The sequence below is a fragment of the Maniola jurtina genome, chromosome 15 (genome assembly GCF_905333055.1).
Source record: "Maniola jurtina chromosome 15, ilManJurt1.1, whole genome shotgun sequence".
Lineage (NCBI taxonomy): Eukaryota > Metazoa > Arthropoda > Insecta > Lepidoptera > Nymphalidae > Maniola > Maniola jurtina.
This window is the reverse complement of record NC_060043.1, coordinates 11,055,023-11,076,297: the sequence shown is the minus strand read 5'-3', so window position 1 is coordinate 11,076,297 and position 21,275 is coordinate 11,055,023. Positions and strand designations below refer to the sequence as shown.

Here is a 21,275-nt window from a genome sequence, read left to right as displayed (position 1 = left end):
CTGCAATCAGACCTGCTAGCAAGTGATGATGCAGCCTAAGATGGAGCGCGCTTGCCTAGAAAGCTTGTTTGACTTTGAGATTTTTCACGGCCTCCCTGGCGCAGTCATGAGCGCTGTGGTCTTATTAGTGGGAGGTTCCGGGTTCGATTCCCGGTTGGGGATTGGAATTTAATAATTTCTAAATTTCTGGTCAGGTCTGGTGGGAGGCTTCGGCCGTGGCTAGTTACCACTCTACCGGCACAGCCGTGCCGCCAAGCGATTTAGAGTTGCGGTAAGATGCCGTGTAGAAACCAAAGTACATAGTATGGATTTAATGTAAACTTCCATACCCTTTCCAGGTTAGCCCGCTTCCTTAGAACACATCATCACTTACCAGGTGAGATTGCAGTCAAGGGCTAAATTGTAACTGAATAAAAAAATGTTTCCTTACGATGATTTCCTTCGGCGCTAGAGCAATTAGAGATATTTAATCGCTTAATACGCAAATAACTCCGAAAGTAAGAGCTTCTATAGAAATCATTACATTTCGAGTATATACTGAAACAATAACACATTTTATGTCCACATTAGGTACGTGTCAGATCCACTCGGCCTTGCCTATTATTTGGCAAAGTGTGATCATCAATATGATTAATGGTCAAAGGTGTGCCGCCGTATTGAAAGGGATATTGAGTAATTTCCTTTTATAAAAAGTGGTTGAAGATGGCTTTGGCATTTTGCGGTTTCATCATAGTAATGATGAGATGTTTTCATTTCATTGAAATAAATGTATAGAGATAATTAAATATTTTTAACCCCCGACCCAAAAAGAGGGGTGTTATAAGTTTGACGTGTGTATCTATGTATCTGTGTGTCTGTGTATCTGTGTATCTGTCTGTGGTATCGTAGCTCCTAAACTAATGAACCGATTTTAGTTTAGTTTTTTTTTGTTTGAAAGGTAGCTTGATCGAGAGTGTTCTTAGCTATAATCCAAAAAAATCGGTTCAGCCGTTTGAAAGTTATCAGCTCTTTTCTAGTTACTGTAACCTTCACTTGTCGGGGGTGTTATAAATTTTTAATTTACACTTGTATTAAATGTGTACATAGTAAGACTTTTATAATTATTCTTATGGAGTTAGGTTAGAGATTATTCAGACGGACCACATCTCTGGGACAAAAAATATGCTAGATGTAGGCAATGGTTAGTGTAAAATGTCCTGCAACTGCCTGAAGTTGCGATGTCGCAGCCCCAAATCACTTAGAATATGGCAATGTGGTCGGCCAGCTTGTATGCAAGTTGCAAGTATTCAATGATTGATGATTAAATGATCGAACTACAAATTTTTAGGGTTCCGTACCTTAAAATGGAACCCTTATGGACCACTTCGTTGTCTGTCTGTCTGTCCGTGTCTTTCAAGACCCGTCAAGGAAATTAAAATCTATAGGGTAGGTTTTTCCCGTGACCTAGAATTCTAAAATTTGACAGGTAGCAATGTCTTAAATAGTACAAGTAGAGGGAAGAATCCTGACAACCGTGAATTTGTGGTTACATCAAAAAAAGGTGTTAGACCGAAGAGCTGGCGGCTACCTTGGACAAAGAATTAGTCTAGCTATTCAAAGGAACGCTGCCAGTATCTTCGGAACCTTGCCTAAAGGGACTCCTTTTAATTTCATTTCAGTTACTTATTATATTATATTTTTTAAGGTTTTTAGTTTTAGGTTATTTCTTGTACGATGCTAGATGCTACGGAACCCTTCGTGTGCAGCCCGACTGCAATTGACTGGTCGTTTGATGAGTGTATATATTTTTGAGTAATGAATGAGATGTTGCTGTCTTATGTAAAGCGCGCCTGTCTAAAGTAGGTATGTGTTTTCATAATGTTTGTGCCTGGCGACAATTTCGCTGCTGTGGTGTGGTGGTGGCTGTGATGCTGGTACGTCTGAAACAACTCTTAGGGCTGCACGGTTTGCCGGTAAGAAGTCACCGTGATAAAAAGCTATCTAAGTATTCCTCTTTACGGTTTATCGATACATAATAAAAGCTCGTAACGGTCTGAAATAAAGATGGATGACCTAGATAAAATAAATAAAGTAATAATTTATAGCAAGTATGTAATTGTATCACAATTAACACAATTACACTCTACATGTTTGCATAATTAAGTGAGAACATTAGTGTCTACTTAAATTAAATCACCCAAATGCGTAGGATTACTTAATTAAAGCAGAAGCTGTACAGCAAATAAACAATAGTACCTAATAAAAACACAATAAAACTTTAATAGTAGCTATTAACCTATTAATTCAACGAATCGCGAAGCTGAAGTGGCAATGGGCGGGGCACATGGTTCCAAAAACCGATACACTTAGAGTTCCCAAATTCCAAGGTGCCTGAATGGCGACCCCAAATCTGAAAACGCAGCGTTGAGAGACCTCCCATTAGGTGGTCAAATAATCTCAAGTAAGTCGCTAAGCACAAACGGAAAAGACAGAACTATCGACAACAGAATATTGGATACTTATAATATAACTGATAAGGGTACGAAAAAACTACTCCAACCCAAAGAAATAAGTAGTTTATATACTAAATAACCATTTCATGACAAAAATAAAAAAACCGGCCAAGTGCGAGTCAGACTCGCGCACCGAGGGTTCCGTACTCGGGTATTTTTCCGACATTTTGCACGATAAATCAAAAACTATGAGGCATAAAAATAAATTTAAAAATCTGTTTTAGAATGTACACTGTTCAGGTAAAGTTCTTTCATATCGACACCTCCCACGTAAGTTGTTGTAAGCCACAAAATTGCCATTTTGCGTTTTTTACATAACAATGTCTATTTTTATCTATTTTATATGTTCAATTAAAAAAAATCCTAAAAATGTTGTTTTTTAAAGTACTTATGAGGCGTATAATGTTGTATTTTTCAAACGAGGACGACGTAAAATATCATATCGACCTTTACAACGTTTTATGTGGGGTGAAGTCGCACGTTTGCGCCTCGTATGTAACAGATACAACAGATCACGCCGGACTTCAAATGAAATGTTTGTAACTCAAGACACTGATATGTCACGGTTGTGTTTGCATTTTTTTATTTCATTATCGTATTTTAGTAATTTAATAGTGATGCCAAGCTAAACTATTGTATAGATTACATACAACAATTTACGTCGTTGAGGATACCCAAAAACAGTATTGTATGATGACATACAACCGTTTACGTTGCAGAATTATAATAAATTTTGTGTTAAGTGATACATACGACATTTTACTTCGGCATTTATTTCTCAAAATTTTGTTGTATGATTACATGCTATATTTTACGTTGCTATGACATTGTTTTTTTTCTTACATACGACATTGTATACAATAAAACTATGTTAAAATTTAGTTTGATGGCGACGTAAACCTATGATAGTCAATGAAATAACTAATCGGCTCATCATACCACTAGGTTACCATATAATTAACAAAAAAATCACAGATTATTTCAGAGCCTACCTTTCCAATAAATAGGTTGGTAGAACCTGCCAGGTGGTGGTGTCCAATTTCTTTACGGCCTATCGTCCAAAAATAACAAATATTTTTTTATGATTTTAAAGCTCATGGCCAGAAAAAGGCCAGAAATGATACTGTAGTCTTCAGCAGATGCACCTATCTACTGGCAGATCTCTATTGTACAAACACGTGACTTATGGATCTTTAATTTCGTTTTAAAGATACCATAGAGTGGAATAGGAACTCAAAAGTATTCACGAAAGATCTGTCTACTAAACAGGGCCTGCTGATACGACAAAAAACTGACATCACCTCATTTCAGCTAAACTTGAGCTCTTGAAATAAGTGGAGAAGTTCTATGGACAGTTATACACCACAATACAAAGACTTGTTGAAGATTTGGCTAAAGATCCCAGAGCTAAATTGACGGGACACTATACCCAAGATATCCCAGATGCCAGTTTATACGAGATAAGTATGGCTCTCAAACAACTCAAGGATAAAAATTCGCTCGGTGATATCAGAATCACAGTAGAATTCCTGAAAGTGGGTGGCAAACCAGTACTTAACGTCTTTCAGCGATTTTCCAACGCCGTAATAAATAATAAGTAATAGTTTATTTGTTGTAATGTGGGCACAAAAGGTAAGTGAATCTTATATTCAAATTAATCTAGTTCATTGCATAACGAATTACAAAGTTACAAACATTACTCAAGAAGAGTCATAGACATCTCGCTGCTAAGCCATGTCTATAAGCTGTTGTTATCGTAAGTCATTATGAATCGTCACAGTAAAGTTCGATGACTTTCAGCATCCCTAACAAGCTTGATTCTGAAAAAGCTTAAGCACAGGTCACATTCATAAGCTGCGACATGTTATGCATAATATAACTGAAGACTATTATAATAATCTGCCTCTTTGCTAAGCGTTTGTAAACTATGAGAAAGTTTTTGATTTGGTGGAAACTGGGGCTGTATTAAGGTCGCTATTGAGATGCTGAAACAACTGCCTGTTCATACAAATGCTGAAATAGAATCCTGTACGAAAACACCATGTCAGTCGACATATAGGACCAGACTAGGCCAGTCCAATTGCAGTGACAGAGTGCACATTGAGACGTGATTCTCTGAAACTCTTTACCGCTGCTTTGGAAGACGTCCTTATCTTTAAGCTTAGATTGGAATGAACTTGACATTAACATCAAAAGAAATTCACCTTCGATTTGTCGATGACATAGTCACTATCGCAGAAACTCTGGGAAACCTCATTAGGTTTCCCAGAGTTTCTACATTTACAGCTCAATGACCTTTGCAAAGTTTCACAACAGATGGGCCTGAAAATGAACATGAGTAAGACGAAAATTATGTCTAATTCTTATGTCTCGGCCCACCCAGTAATCGTTGAGGGCTCTGCACTCGAAATTATAGAAAAGTGTGAGCCTGAAACAGGTACCTGGACCAGGTAGGTAAGTGCGATTTCAAGAAACAGGTCAGCCAACGAATCCGACTCGGCGGCAGCGTATAGAAACTAAATTAGTCTTCGAACAGTGCGTGTTACCAGTGATGACATATTATGAAACCGAGATAATATGGTCACATATTATAATGGAATTCATAAGAAAGTTCAGAGTCACTAAGCGGGCAATTAGAGAGCTATATTTGAAGTTTCTCTACGTGATCGAATCTGGAATGTGGATATTGGTAGGAAAATCAGAGTAACCGGCATAAATGGGTTGCGAAACTGAAGTGTAAATAGCCGGGGCACATAATTCGAAGGACCCATAGACGTTGAAGTTCCAAGGTGCTGGAACTTCGCACTGTAAGGCGCAGCGTTGACAGACTCCCACTAGGTGCATAGACGACATCAAACGAGTCACAAGGAGCCACTGGATTCAGGTGGTGCAAGACCGTGGCATATAAAAGTCCCTACAAGAGACCTATGTCCAGTAGTGGACATCCATTGGTTGGAAATGATGAATCGGACTACACATACTACATATTTTTTAAATTTTAAACGACGTACACTGTTGTATTTAACACATACGATGACACTCAACCCGTTTTCTCCAGCGTAATTTGTTGTAAGTATCTTATACAACATTTTACAAAGATGAAACACGCCGTAAAATGTTGTATGAACAAAATCTCAGAAATGTGAAGTATTTCTATAAATTATCTTTCAGAATATGTTAAAGTACTGTAAACTATAACTAAATACCGAATTTCACAAAGATATATTGAAAAATGGAGCTTTAATTTCAATTTATATCTTTAAAACGCTCTACTGAAAAGTTGTAGTTTTGGGGATACAACAACTTACGTGGGAGGTGTCGATATGATACCCCACTTGGTTTAGTTATCTTATTTTGAAAATTGAAACACATTTTAATTTTCTGTGATGTAACCACGGTGGGATGGAACTTCGTGAGGTTTTTAGTCGGTAGGAGTCCGATATAACCACTGTGCTCCCCCGTGGCCTGTGGAATCTATGAGGGATTTTTCTCAATAAAAAAAGGTAAGTAGGTTTACTAGTTACTACAAACATTTTCCGGCGAAAAATTGAAGTCATTACAATTAATTCAAGTTACAAGATATATTGACCTCAAGAAAATTTAGATACAAGATTAACGTAAACACGCATTCTAGATACGCATTGTAAATCACGTTTACTTAACAACAGTTTATTGTAAAAAGAACTTTATGACATTGAAATAGAGTTTAAATTGAAATGAAAAAGTCGGTAGGAACAGCGAAAGCATTTGATGCCACTCTCACTCTCATCAGTGATATGGCCAAACTTGTTCACAAATTACTATAAAGCATCTTTAAACGTGACAACAAGTCGGGTGCTGACTTATAGATATGAGAAGAACATATAGATATAGATATTTATATATTATATTATATTCCGTAGTTTGAAATCAGCTTTACTTCATTTTGAATTAGGTTTACTTGCCAACTAACATTTTTGGTAGTAAAAAATTCGGCCGTCGACAGCTTTCAAATACTTATTTGAATTAATATTTGACTTTAACTGAGTTGTATGCTTAATTTGTCACTCTGCATTAGTGATATGATAAGACATAGGTACCGAAAAGCCAACTTACGAAGTAATTAGAAGTTGGTGAGTCTGTAGATGCTTATAAAATAATGAAAGTAAACGCCATGGAAAATTGAACTTTGGACACAGCTTTTTTAGGCTTAATTTCAGTAGATGTAGAGACAAAAATTATGATTATGTAACAGGAACAGGTTAGGATTGACATGTGACGTAGATTCAATTAAAATTTTACGACAATTAATTTACATAATAATTTGATCATCCGCTTGAATTTAATATGATTGGAAAGATTTATGTCGAACATTTCTTAATTTTATCAATTAAGTAATTAAAAATTAGACAAGGAAATTAATAGACTCCATTAACGTGATAGAAAGAAACGTTTCAAGTTGAAAAAAATTCATCTTTAACAATGAACAACATGCACAAAAATAGCTATTCAAATATCGTAAAACTAAACGCTATGAAACCTAGAATATCGTAGAATACTAGAACCTAGGATATATGGAGACAGAATTCGTGATTACGTAAATCCTTAGAAAGTGATAAATTATTTATTATTGATCATAATATTTTAACTTTCTGTAGGTTGTCTACAAATTAGAGGAGTATAGTATTTAACTAGTTACTTACCTCTAGTGTTATTTTTAACCCCCGACCCAAAAAGAGGGGTGTTATAAGTTTGACGTGTGTATCTGTGTATCTGTGCATCTGTCTGTGGCATCGTAGCTCCTAAACTAATGAACCGATTTTAATTTAGTTTTTTTTGTTTGAAAGGTGGCTAGGTCGAGAGTGTTCTTAGTTATAATCCAAGAAAAATGGTTCAGCCGTTTGAAAGTTATCAGCTGTTTTCTAGTTCTTACTGTAACCCTTACTTGTCGGGGGTGTTATAAATTTTTAATTTACACTTGTATTTTTTTTTTTTGTTTCTATATAACTATGCAGAAATCTTTGACGCCACGCAGTCTACACAATGAGATTTATAAGAGGCAAGTTATAAATGGTAAAAGTCGGGTCTTTAGACTTCATACACCTTCAAGATCATTGTAAAGAAACCCTCAGGCATGCAGGTTTCTTCACGATGGTTCCCTTTCACCTTATAGCAAGTGAATATATGAATCGATAAATGAATATACTTTTATTGTACACCACAAAATTAATACAGAAAAACCACATACTTTCAAAGCAAAACAAAAGTAAAGGCAACAATTACTTAATTAATTAATTAATAATATTATGTTACAAGTGTAAATTAAAAATTTATAACACCCCCGACAAGTGTACAAGGACAAGGTTACAGTAACTAGAAAAGAGCTGATAACTTTCAAACGGCTGAACCGATTTTCTTGGATTATAGCTAAGAATAATCTCGATCAAGCCACCTTTCAAACAAAAAAAAAACTAAATTAAAATTGGTTCATTCGTTTAGGAGCTACGATGCCACAGACAGATACACAGATACACACGTCAAACTTATAACACCCCTCTTTTTGCATCGGGGGTTAAAAAGAAAAGAATAAGTAAGTTAAGTTCACATAAATTACCATCACTATGTTAAGATGATGATAATAAATGTCTCACGTGCGAATAATTAGTCTGTCTGTCGACTGATTCACCTTTCACACCGGAACAAACCACAAAGCCATTGTATGGCGCCGGCATTCTACCTAATAGGTACCTTCTTTATACATATTATTGTATACCTATTGTACACCGGTAATAATTACCTAGACTTGTCTATAAGAACTTTACCATTAACTACCTCCCTGTGCGCAGTGCTGAGCGCCCGCGCCGCGTTCTTATAAGTGGGAGGAGGACCTACAGTATATTGTAGGCCACAGGTCGAGATGGCAATCGGAGTATGAGACGGGGGCGCGCCCCGCACAAAATGGTGGACGGACCGATTTTTGGAAGATTCATCTGTAAGTCGTTAGAGGATGAAAAATATGAAAATTTGTCATTTTTCAAAATATATCCATGAAAATTTATATTTGGATTTTTTTTGGAATTTCACGATTTTTGAAAGGTCCACCCCTTGCCGATTTTCAATTTTTTAAAATATATACCTGGTATACGTGTAAATAAATCTCACACAGGGTTCACATTAAAATGAATAGGTACTTTGAGATATTTTTTTGAGTTTTTGAATGCAAAGTCACTCACTACTTATAACAAAAGGCAAAGGCAAAGGCTTGTTAAGTAGGCGCTATAAAACTCACATAGAACACTATTACAAAACAGTTTCATACATTAAATGGTACGTTATGTCCACAATGCACCAGTCATTATGATTAATGACGGGCTAAGTGCACAGGCGGTGCTTCTATAGCCGGCATAATAACATGAGCATTATCAGATCTTTTGCAATCGTCACTTTATTGAAATTAACGATTTATCTATCCCTAAATATAATCTTTACTATATTCTGTCTATCGTTTCGGTGTAAAGCAGTTTGATTCACGGTTTCTGCTAACGCTTTAAATCTATCTATCTATTGTTAGCGACAGGTCGAGATGGCAATTTTCTAGTGAGGTGACATCATAATTATACCGGGTAATCGATATCGAGATCACCAGAGGGCGAGGAAGGTCGCCTACGCGATGGATCGACCAAATTAAGTCCGCTGTGGGCGGTGCTGTGCACGAGTGTACCAGAATGTCGACCAGCAGGGAGAAGTGGCGAATGCTCGTGAGGCGTGTAACATCTGCCCCCCAAAACGTCACTTCATGATGACCACGACCGCTCTGCCAAGAGTGTAACGACAAAGAAGAAGAAGAAGAAGAAGAATCGATATCGATAATTTTCTTTGAATCCCTGCAAAGTACGTACTCTTTAAAAATATATTCGCCATGAGTAATTTCTTTCCCCCCTTTCCCCTCCAATTAAACGTAAAGCTTGCGCTAGGATTAGGAACGACAAAAGTGCAAGGTGGGCTTTAACCTCTCGTCTGTGTTGGCATGGATCCTTGCGGGCGGCTTGTCTGTGTTGTCATGGATCCATGCCATCCATGTCTATACTACCTTGCCTTCTTTTATTGGATTTTAAGCTTTATAGGTATTGAAATAGAGTTTAAAGTCTAATATTATAATATAGACAGATAAATAACGAACAATAAACAGTCATTCATTTCGTTCAAAGTACTAAGCGTTGCTTGGTACGTCCATTTGAATTTCACTTCCCGCGCGCAGGTGACGTCATTTCACACAGACAACGGAGATTTATTTTTAATACGTTTAACAGACGAGAGGTTAAACCGCCGACCTTTCGGAATTCATTCCGCTCCTTAACCGTTGAGCTATTGAGGCTCTTCCATACTCTGTTTAGATAAGTTTTTTTTTTACCTAGTTAAGAGTTCTTTCGAAGTTACCTACAGAAATCTATATATTATATTTAAAAAGAAATAGGACGAAATTGCAAATTTTCTCTGTGGGATTTTCAGAAATACCAATCGAATAAAGCCGAGTGAATCAGTTAGTGTCGTAAGTATATAATTTGCACTTAATTAATTTAGTTAAGAAAAGTAGGTTAATGTTACATAAAAATAATTTTGGAGATAATAATGTGATAATAATCAGATATGTAATTACGTAATACAGACTACAGGCGCATCTTTAAGGTTTTCTCTTGGTTACGCAAGTTATCAACTTATGTTGTGCCTAGGTCCCGCGACTTTGTCTGCTAAATAGATATATTTCGACTACTGAACCCTTTTTTCAAAATTCTTCATCGGTAAAATGAGATAGGCTATGTTTTTTAAAAAAAAATTAGAATTACCTAGGTAGGTAACTCTAATTTTTTATTTCTTATTACAATTTTCATATACTCGTAGGAACAAGTATATGAAAATTGTAATAAGCTACACGTACAAAACCGGGGCGGGTCGCTAGTTATTATTAATAATACGAAAGTGTGTTTGGTTGTCCTTTTTCACGCAGCAAAGAAACAATGGAATAACGTGATATTTTGCATAGGAGTTAGTTATGTAACTAAGTTACTTTTTATTCCGAAATGAATTGTTCAGCTATGGGGTGTTCTAAATCCACGCGGGCATAGTCGTTCGCAAAAAATCGGTAAAAATAGTATTAAAAGGTGAATTTATAATAGCTATGATGCTACTGTAGTACCTGAGCTAAAACTTTGGCACAATATTAGACCTTCAAATTGAGGAGTTTGGTTTTGTGGAAAACGTCAATATTTGTAAAGTAACTTATCGGATTGCAGAAAACTGCGTTAATGTACTAAATGTTACGAGTACACATTCAAAAAGAATGCTAATCATTCAAGGGAAATTTCCAAATGTCAAGGTTTACGCAATCGAAATGTTTAGAATGGGTAAATTTTACGTAATATAAAGAAGTATAATTTTGGCGTAACTCGGACTTTATTTCGTGTGTTTTGTAAGGAGATTCATATTATATTATGCAATATTCAAGCTGCTAGCTAGGTCGCGTTGTCCCGGCGTTGCGTCACTGTGGAGAAAACATCACTTTCTACTGCAGCCGAGAGGCAGGCCTAGTCTTGTCGATGTGATAATAGATCGAGTGGACATGAGATGAGACCTTGGACATCTCGGACTTCGATTACGACATACGAGTTCTTTCTCTTTGACTTTTGTGTTCGAAAACGATTTCTTTTTTTTCTCTTCATTATATTTACTTTATGTTGAGAAATGTGAGATTTGTATGCATAAGATTTTTAAACTTTTATTTACCTACCTATTAAATTACTTTATTGGTGATTGCAGAGTATGGGAATAAAAGAGTTAGATTCGTTTGTTTATCGAGTTTTTTATGCAAAAAAGACTTTATAGTACAACTAAAATTAATTCATTAAAATTACTATTTACATAAATACATTTAGGCACCGTAATTTTTTCACTACTTAATACTAGATTTGTCGGCTGAGCAGATATCACAAGTTACTCGCTGGCACGCGGGGCGCGTTTTAATATGGGCCGCCGGAGTGGCCGGGGGGGCCGTAGGACGAGCTGACTGAGCCCGAGGAGCCGCCGCCGTGACCGCCGCCGGAGATGATGCCACCGCCGATGCTGCCACCGTGTCCTCCACCGGAGATAAGGCCACCGCCGATGCTTCCACCGTGTCCGCCTCCTGAGATGAGTCCACCTCCGATACCACCGCCGATGCTACCGCCCGAGAGACCACCGCCAATGCCGCCACCGGAGAGACCACCGCCAAGACCGCCGCCGAGACCACCGCCGAGACCACCGCCGAGACCACCGCCGATACCACCGCCGATACCACCCTCTTTCTGGGTCTTGTATTTGATGAAGTATACTTCGGGTTTGGAGGGTTGAGTGGGTGCAACAGTTGGGATGGTGATGTCGGGTTGATCGTCGGGTTTCTTGACCAGCACGTAGACGAGGGTCTTCTCTTCGTTTTGGGCCTGAGCGGGGATGATGGGGGTGAGGGGTGCGGGAGGTGCTGGGGCCTTAATGAAGATGATCTTGTAGTGCTTCTGGGGAATGGATCCGCCGGAGATGATTTGTGGGCGTTGTTCTTCGGGTTCTGGGGGAGGGACGTGGACGTAGATGTGCTTCTGGACAATAGCACCGCCGCCAAAGCCGCCGCCGCCGCCGCCGAATCCTCCGCCGATGCCGCCGCCGCCGAATCCTCCGCCGATTCCGCCGCCGAAGCCGCTACCGCCGCCGATTCCGCCGCCGAAGCCGCCGCCGCCTCCGCTGGAGGTGAAGCCACCGGACGAGAAGCCGCCGCCTCCTGACGAGAATCCACCGCCGAGTCCGCCTCCGTGGCCGCCTCCGAAGCTGCTGGAGCTCAGACCGCCGGAGGAGAAGCCGCCGCCGCCGTGCCCGCCGCCGAGGCTGATGCCTCCGCCGATGCCTCCGTGGCCACCGCTGAGGCCGCCTCCGCCTGGGGCGTTGTAACTGTATCCCGCCTCAGGCCGAGCTGAGCCGATAGCCGCAACGGCCGCTAATACCTACGAGACAAAAACAACCAATTAGCATTGCACTCCCTTAACCTTCTACACTGGACATACACAACATATACAACAAAAATATATTGGGGGATCCAAAAAAATCTTTAATTTGACCACAAAGTCTTTAAAATTGAAACATTTGAAAAGATCTTAAACTTTGAGCTTTGACTGTCCATTGAAATGAAAAGCTCAATAAATCACTCAATTCCGAAGAAACATCAGCCGATATCGATTCCTTCATCGACGTCGATTACAACTCGATTACAATCGAGCGATTGCACTGAGTCCAATCCCATAAGGAAGCACGACTCCTAGCGGGTCACACACAGGTCACAACACTTTCACTGCACACGAGTACCTACCAAGAACGCTTTCATGTTGACTCACGGAGGTGTCGTGGTTGTGTGATGCTCTGTACCACATTCTGTTGCCTTTTATACGGACGGACCGCCGATGCCACTCTCCCTGGCTCTTCCTAAGATTTGGCCTTCGGGGCATACGAGAATTATGATTTTAATGACAGCTCCGTCCGAATTTGACTTCGGTGAAAATCATGATCTTCGGACGTCTTCGACTTTCGTATCTAAAAAAACCTTTTTTTTGTATGTCAACTCACAATTATTCCACATTCATCATAATACCTAATTGTTCATTGTTTAAATTACGTCTCGTCGCATTAATGTTACGTAAGGACAATAATGCCGTAATAGGTTTTGCTAAATTAATTCAAACGCTCATGAAGGAAAGGTTTTTAGTTGTGTAAAGGAAGAAGATTATGATTTATATTACACAGATCTAAGATAAGCTCCATGTTGTACGTACATCATTATTATGAACTGCAATAAGCTAGGTTTTATTGGGTAGAGGTTTTCTAAATATTCCATAGAGATAAATATACTTAGTTAGGCTTCGTCAAACGCATACTGTTACCACTTTGGATTTGGGATGCTACATTTTGCTTAAACGATAAAAGATTAATTAGAACCAAGTTCTAGTTTACTAATATTCTGGTATCTTTTACTACTCCCGACTAATTTATTTTGAAAAATCCAACTTTTTTCCTTATCTACATTATAAAGGGAATCTCTATGCAAAATTTCAGCTATTTAGATCTAATCGACCAATGAATTAGATCTTTTCTTTCCATTTTAATTTTCATAATTTTACAAGCTTAGCTCTTGTGGACCCCTGTTTCCTTTCACATGTTTTATGGCGATTTTAAAATTGTATTATCATAGTATAAAGTAAGTATAACAAACTTGAGGAAAACACGAATGGCCGCGGGACGAAAAACCGAACTCATCCCATTTTACATAACGTTTTATCGCGATCTAAAGTAATTTTCCTTTTCATAACGCAACTTTTTGTGTGACCTCAAAACTCTCCGCCAAAATGACCTTGTTCAATTTATTTATAATAGCATTTTGCCTGGTTTTCATTTCGTAACAAAAATGTTTTGCGGATTTCTCAGCAAACGGAAGGACCTGCTCTACGTCTTATCTTATCGTTAACAGGGCTCTCTCCGTCACTCGTTTCATACAATCGTAGTTCCAATTTCATTTGAATATTAAGCAACCAAAGTCCATGAAATTTTGCAGACATATTCTAGAAACTAATATCTGTGTCTGTGGTGTTTTAGATTTTTCTAAAAATATGTAGTTTTAAAATTACAGGGGCTCAATGATTTGTATGAAAATTTTTAAGACCGCGTAACTTTGAAACTGAATATTTTAACTAAAATCTGGAAAACCACAGACATAGATATTAGTTTCTAGAATATGTCTGCAAAATTTCATGGACTTTGGTTGCTTAATATTCAAATGAAATTGGAACTACGATTGTATGAAACGAGTGACGGAGAGAGCCCTCTTAAGGGTCGTAATACCTATCATGAATCAAAATTTTGAGGAGATTTTCAAAATAATAATCCGATACAATCCTTTCGCATACGATTAGACTAAATAGTAGGATTTCTACTCGTCAAAGTCGATTTTATCATTTGCGAGATAAACGAACAGCTTCAGCTTTAACATCATCATCATAATTTCAACCCATCTACGCGCGGTCTCCTTTGAATATGAGGAGGTTTAGAGCCATAGTCAACCATGCTGCCTAAGTGCAGATCAGCAGACTTCACACACTGACCTCCCTGGCGAAGTGGTAAGCGCCGTGGTCTTACGAGGACTATCTGGTCTGGTGGGAGGCTTCGGCCGTGGCTAGTTGCCACTCTGCCGGCAAAGCCGTGACGCCAAGCTTTATAGCGTTCCGGTACGATGCCGTGTAGAAACCGAAGGAGTATTGGTTTGATGAAAACTGTCATACTCCTTCCAGGTTAGACCGCGTCCATCTTAGACTACACCATCGTTTACCACCAGGTGAGATTGCAGTCAAGGGCTAACTTGTATCTGAATGAATAAAAAAACCTTTGAGACCATTATTAAGAACTTTTAGACATGAAGGTTTCCTTGCGATGTTTTCCTTCACCGTAAAAACAAGTGATATTCAATTGCTCAAAAGTAAAACAAATACAACTCATGCTATCAGATCCTAATTTGATCAACTTCGGCTAAGTTACTATTCGCAGAGCGATTTAATTTAAGTTATTATTAAGTAAGTGGGTATACAAGGGTCATACTTAAACGTCAATTACTTGCATCAAATGATGGAAAGTGATGATAAAGTCCAAGATAGAACGCGTTTGCCTAGATGTCTACACACTTTTGCCTTAAACGTACATAATTCAATGCCTTAACGATTAGCATATTGATTCTTTTGAAAATACACCTTTTCTGAGTTAAAATTGTGCGGCTTTAAGCCCAGTTGTACACTAAACGGTTAAAAAGTGAGGTTACAGTGTGATTACCATAAGACACTTTTGGTCGTAACTCGTATATGTTAGGTTTCTTCAACTTTTTACCAAACAATCATTGAACTTTTACCTCAACCATGGAAGTACGACTACTGACTTGTGTCTTGCTGTGCTTGTTTTTGTAAGGATAATTTAACTTTAACGTTGACTTTATTTTAAACGCTCAGCGTGCAACTGGCCTATAACCTGAATTTCCCATGTACGTAAAATTGAGGACCTTTATAGGAAAATTAAGTAAGTAGAGCATGCAAATTAAAATGGAATAAGTTTGTATAATAATGAAGTCATCAGAGATTGTTGGTTGAAGTAGTATCAACTTCTAAAGAAGAATATTGAAATTGTAGTGTGTATGTAGTATTGTGTGCTAGAGATCTCAACATTAGGCTGACAAGGACATCCTCGTCAGCCTAATGTTGAGTCCTCAAGGATGTGCGTGAAAGAAAATTACTTGTTGTCGTCCACCTACCTGCTACGTGATTCGCTAATGCAGTATTCAACGATCAATGAGCTCATTTGACATTGGTTTGTTCTACATTATTGCTTCACTGAGTGATATGAAAATGATTTTTCGTAGAACACCTTCAATGGATTAAAAATAAATGTCTAATGAGCTCAGTGGCTATCATATATTATAGTTGAGCACTGAGTTAGCGAATTCCCATGCAGGTGCCTATCGCTATTTAACGTGACAATACTTCCAACTTGATGGACACCTTTGCAAGTGGCGCGTGATTATGATTTGACTGGCATAGAAGTAGGAATCTCTTTATTAAGATTTATGATTTGACCAGTATAAAGAAGATTGTAAAAATTAGATAAGAGTTTTATGTTTCCTTAGATAATGATACATTGGCGCAAGAAAGACAAAGACAAAGATAGATATTATGCGCGTTTTAAGCAATTAAAACAGGTACCTAAGTAAGTATCACTTGTTTTAACAGTGAATAAAAATATCGCGAGGAAACCTGTATGCCTGAGAGTTCACTAATGAACTCAAAGGTGTGTGAACTCTGTCAATCCGCACTTGACTAGTGTGGTGACTGGTGGACTCTACTCATTCTGAGTGGAGCCCTGTGCTCAGTAGTGGACCGTTGATAGGTTGATGACGATTGTGATGATGTTGTTTAATAAAATAAAATAAATAAATTAACTTTTATTTCAGGCCATTAGACCCATAAATGTGTTAGTATGACAAATCACTTAAAATGTGTTAGTAGGTACTTATTTCTAGCTTTACAACTAATTCTATAACTAAAACTATAACTAAAAAGCCCGAGGGAGCCTCTTGACACCTTATTAAAAAAGTGCTGGGTGCGGTTTGTGTGCCTCCTGCAGCAATGTGTCATCAACTTAAGTGCACTTGACCAGTGTGGTGATTGGTGGTCTCTACTCATTCTGAGAGGAGCCCTGTGCTCAGTAGTGGGCCGATGATAGGTTGATGACGATTGTGATGATGTTGATAAATAAAAAGTGCTGGGTGCGGTTTGTGGGCCCCTTGCAGCAATGTGTCATTAACTTAAGTGCTTTATGGTCTCTTAAACAAAGTTCACTTAGGTGAAGGACAATCAGAGGTCACGCGAATGTGTCAACCTGTGGCATTGCATGGTGAGGGTCAAGTTAAGTGTAAGTATGATGTAATTTTTACATCACTTCCATGTAGGTACCTATAATATGATATTGTCTTTTATGTGGTTCGGTTCATGTACCTGCGATTTCCTCATCGTGGATTATCCTATAGAAACCCTTTTTCCGGAACAAAGGTTAGTTAACGTTATTTAACGTTAATTAACGTTAAAAATTACGTTAATTTTCGCTTCGTTTTACTAACTTAAGTACTTAATTTTATCTCAAAACTCCTACATAGTAGGTAAGTATTTAAAATTAAATCGAAATCCAAGATTACAAGACGTGTCAGTTGATTAGAATTTTTAGAGATACCCTTATTATTTGAGTTATTATTGGAACTCATTGCATGTCTCACGGAAGCGCTTAAAATAATTATTTTGAAATTTTTAATTATTTTGAGAATTTTAAGATGAAACTTTTATGTTTTTGAACATTTAAATAAAATTTTAAGTAATTATTATCTATAGAATAACTCGGCCTATCCGTGCGAACTTGGTCCAAACTCAGAGCAAATAAGCTAAAGCTAAAATGTATCATAAAAAAACTTAAATGCAATTCATGCAAGGAGGTGTAAGAAAAGAATGGAATCGAAATATCACTACGTAGGAATACGAGTACAAAATATATTTTGTTTGCACCAAAAACTTTTACTTTTAAAGGTTAATTTCACTCTCTGTCCACCTGTTATATCATTGGTAGTGCGAATTTACAACTAATAACGTAAATTATTTACCTACGTGAAAAATGCCTTCGCTTTTATATTGAAAATAAAAAATTTTCAAAAGAAAAATAAAACCGACTTCAAAAACCACAAACACTAAAAAGTAAAAAAATAACTTTTATTTAGCTACACGTGTAATGTACCTAGGTATGAAGTCGAGCGAGCATATTAAAACAAAATTAGAAATCCAAGAGTGAAGCTCGCCCGACTTCATACCTAGGTACATTACACGTGTAGCTAAATAAAAGTTATTTTTTACTTTTTAGTGTTTGTGGTTTTTGAAGTCGGTTTTATTTTTCTTTTGAAAATTTTTTATTTCACAATTTTTAGTGGCCCACTGTACTATAATATGCTATGCCCAGTTAAAACCCTACTGTTTACTAAGCTATTACACTGATCGCGAGCAATTTGCTCCTATCTATTGAGGAGTTCTGTTCTCCATCTCCGAAGATATTCATCAGATCTTCACCAAATTTATATGGGACCATCTGCACAGTATACCCTTTCAAACAAAAAAAAATATTTTCCAAATCGGTCCAGGGGTCTTTGAGTAATCGGGGAACATACATAAAAAATTAAAAAAAAAATAAAAAAAAAAAATTCCGACGAATTGAGAACCTCCTCCTTTTTTGGAAGTCGGTTAAAAAAAAAGTTTACGTTTGATTCCTTTGACACGTGGTGATAAGTGTTATCGTGGATTGTACGATTCGTCATAGCGATTCGCATGCGACTGAAGGCTTATGAGGATGAGCTAAGGTGGATAATGTATAACATATATAATACATATACAATACAATATATACAATATATATAACACATTATCCTAGAACATTATGGAGAACCACAGATAGGGGTATTTATTTATAATTCAGTGTGAAGAACTCTCAGGCATGCAGGTTTCCTCACGATATTTCCCTTCACCAAGCAAGCTACTAAATATCTGTTGCTTTAAGAAGTGATATTTAGTTGCTTAAAACACACATAGCTCCTAAAAGTTAGAGGTGTGTGTCCGGGGTCGAACCCTTCGACCTCCCTGATAGAAGGCAGATATTTTAACCACTAGGCTTTCCGTTGCATGCTGCAATGTTGCAGCCAGGTAACCTCCCTGTGTGCCTAACGGCCGTATTCACAGTCATTACTATGAGGTTTTACAGAGCGTTCGAACGCATAGTGTAGGTTCCACCAATCAGATCATTGTAAATTGACGTGATACAGGCACCTGATTGGTGGAACCTACACTGTGCGTGCGAGCGCACTATGAGACCTCATAGTAACGTTTGTGAATACAGGTGTAAGTGTTGCGCGTAACAGTAGCGCTTGGGCCCGTGTACCCTTTGTGTTCATGGGATATTGTTAGCCATGGTTCATTGATCTGGCAGGGAAAAGGTGTTGTCCGCTCGCCCAGTGTTCCAAGCATCCGCACCCATGGGGGATAGCCCCAAGATCTGAGGGTGTGGCTGTTTTGGGTGGTTGGTGATGAGTGTTTTATCACCCATCCAACAACTGGCTGCCCCACCTGTTTCTCGCTTGTCCGGTTTGGTGACGGGCGAGGGAGATGTGGGGGACGTGGAAAGGGAATTTTCCTCCCGCGAACCCTATTGTTCGGGAGGACCTGTAGATGATGGGCTCGGGTTGGTTAGCGTGCTGTGCCTCTAACCTGTTTGGGGGCACGTAGTGTCCCAGTGGTGGTTCTACTGTGGCGGACCTACGTTGGCGGAGTAACGAGGTATCGTCGGTCCCTTGTGCTCCGTTATCAGCGGTGAGATGGAACTTCGTGAGGTTTTTAGGCGGTAGGAGTCCGACATATTAACCACTGTGCTCCCCCGTGGCCGGTGGTATCCATGACGGAATTTCTTCACGAAAAAAATGAAGCTTTAATTACTAAAGATCATGTAAAGATTTGTCAGCAGTTTGAAAGTAGGTATTACTTTTACAGCACATTCGCTTATTGACCTTTGCTAGTCTAGTCATTCTACTGCTTGACCTCAATTACACTTTATGGAAAGTGATCATGATGAAGATGCGCTTGTCTAGAATATGCCTAGTCATTTTGTTCGCATAAAGGCTGAAAAATATTGCATCTTTAAAAAATGAATGAATGGATCCTATTGGCAGCGGGGTAGGATCCAAGCAGCCAATGCTGGGGTCAGTATTGGTCACATGATCCTTGCATTGTGAAAAGGTGCTTCAAATCTGAAGCCATGACCACAGAAATACTTAATAGTACCTTCCAAGTACAGAAGGATCAATCCGCAAAGAGATTTTAATAAATCTTGGGATAAATCAGCGACTCTTGTTATGAAGTGCAATTCAGCTCGCACTACGGCCTAAAAATTAATAAGCGCCTTTCTTTCTATCACGCTAACTCTTATCTCTCTCTCTCTCTCTCTCTCTCTCTCTCTCTCTAGACACTTTATTTTAGGGTTCCACACCCGAAGGGTACCAACGAAGCCCTATTGCTAAGCCTCCGCGCTGTCCGTCCGTCTCCCCGTACGTTTGTCAGCGGGCTGTATGTATGTCATGAAACGTAGGTAGAGAGTGGCCACAGAAATGGTGTGTATTTTTAACGGACTTCAAAAAAGGAGGAGGTTCTCTATTCGTCGGAATTTTTTTTTTTAATTGCCGCTATAACAACTAATAAATAATAAAAACTCAAGATGGCAAAGTTCAATATAGCCGCTGTACAAATTAAGTTTTAAAAAGGAGTTACTTAGTATGTAGTGTTGTGCTATGTCTTGTTCCTACGAAGATGTACGGAACCCAACATTGCGCGTGGCCCGACACGCGCTTGACCGGTTTATATTTATAAGAAGATAATGAGAATAATGGTCACTAGACATGTTACAGGTTACTGCGTGGAAAAGAAAGGAGTCTCAGAGTTGCCGGCCGTAGAGGTCGTAAAGTGAGGCAACTATCTACATTCACGTATTCGTCAGCGTGTGAATGCAATAGAGATTGTGTGATATTTGGGATCGATTCTGCTTATATTTGGCAAAAAATAAAAATAGTGCGTGTAATCTGCAATGTTGAAGTGAAACTAAACTAGGTATTATTATTTCGTTAAACTAAACGCACGTGGGATTCCATTTTTAGCATTCCGAATAATTGTAATCCATACTATTATTATAAATGCGAAAGTGTCTGTCTGTCTGTTACCTTTTCACGGCCCAACAGTTTAACCGATTTTGATGGGTACAGGGTTAGCTTACATCCCGGGGACGGACATAGGCTACTTTTTATCCCGGAAAATCAAAGAGTTCCTTCGGGATTCTTAAAAGCTCATCCGTTTATCCAATTTTTATGGAATTTGGTACAGAGGTAGTTTGCGTCCCGGCAATTGACATAGGCAACTTTTTATCCCGGAAAAGCAAAGAGTTCCCACGGGATTTAAAAAACCTAAATCCACGCGGACGAAGTCGCGGACATCATCTAGTACTTTATATTTTGAGGTAAGATTTCTTACACCTTTATAACCTGTTAGCTCTCAAAGCCACCACGATTCAATCTTCATAAACCACCATTTAAACTTCTTGGGGACAAAACGCAAATAAACTTTGAGCTTT

At 38.4% G+C, this 21,275-nt stretch overlaps 2 protein-coding genes across 2 annotated transcripts in view; both read right to left on the bottom strand.

The window, feature by feature from the left end:
* The window catches only part of LOC123872834 (fibroblast growth factor receptor 3-like), a 109,584-nt gene that overhangs the window by 30,097 nt on the left and 58,212 nt on the right, over nt 1–21,275 (bottom strand). The window lies entirely within an intron of this gene.
* Nucleotides 11,321–12,922, bottom strand: LOC123872830 (glycine-rich cell wall structural protein). The gene is made up of 2 exons (XM_045917388.1): nt 12,859–12,922; nt 11,321–12,496 (listed from the first exon to the last, which is right to left on the bottom strand). The coding sequence occupies exons 1-2, from the start codon at nt 12,871–12,873 to the stop codon at nt 11,486–11,488; spliced, it is 1,026 nt and encodes a 341-aa protein (XP_045773344.1). The 5' UTR covers nt 12,874–12,922; the 3' UTR covers nt 11,321–11,485.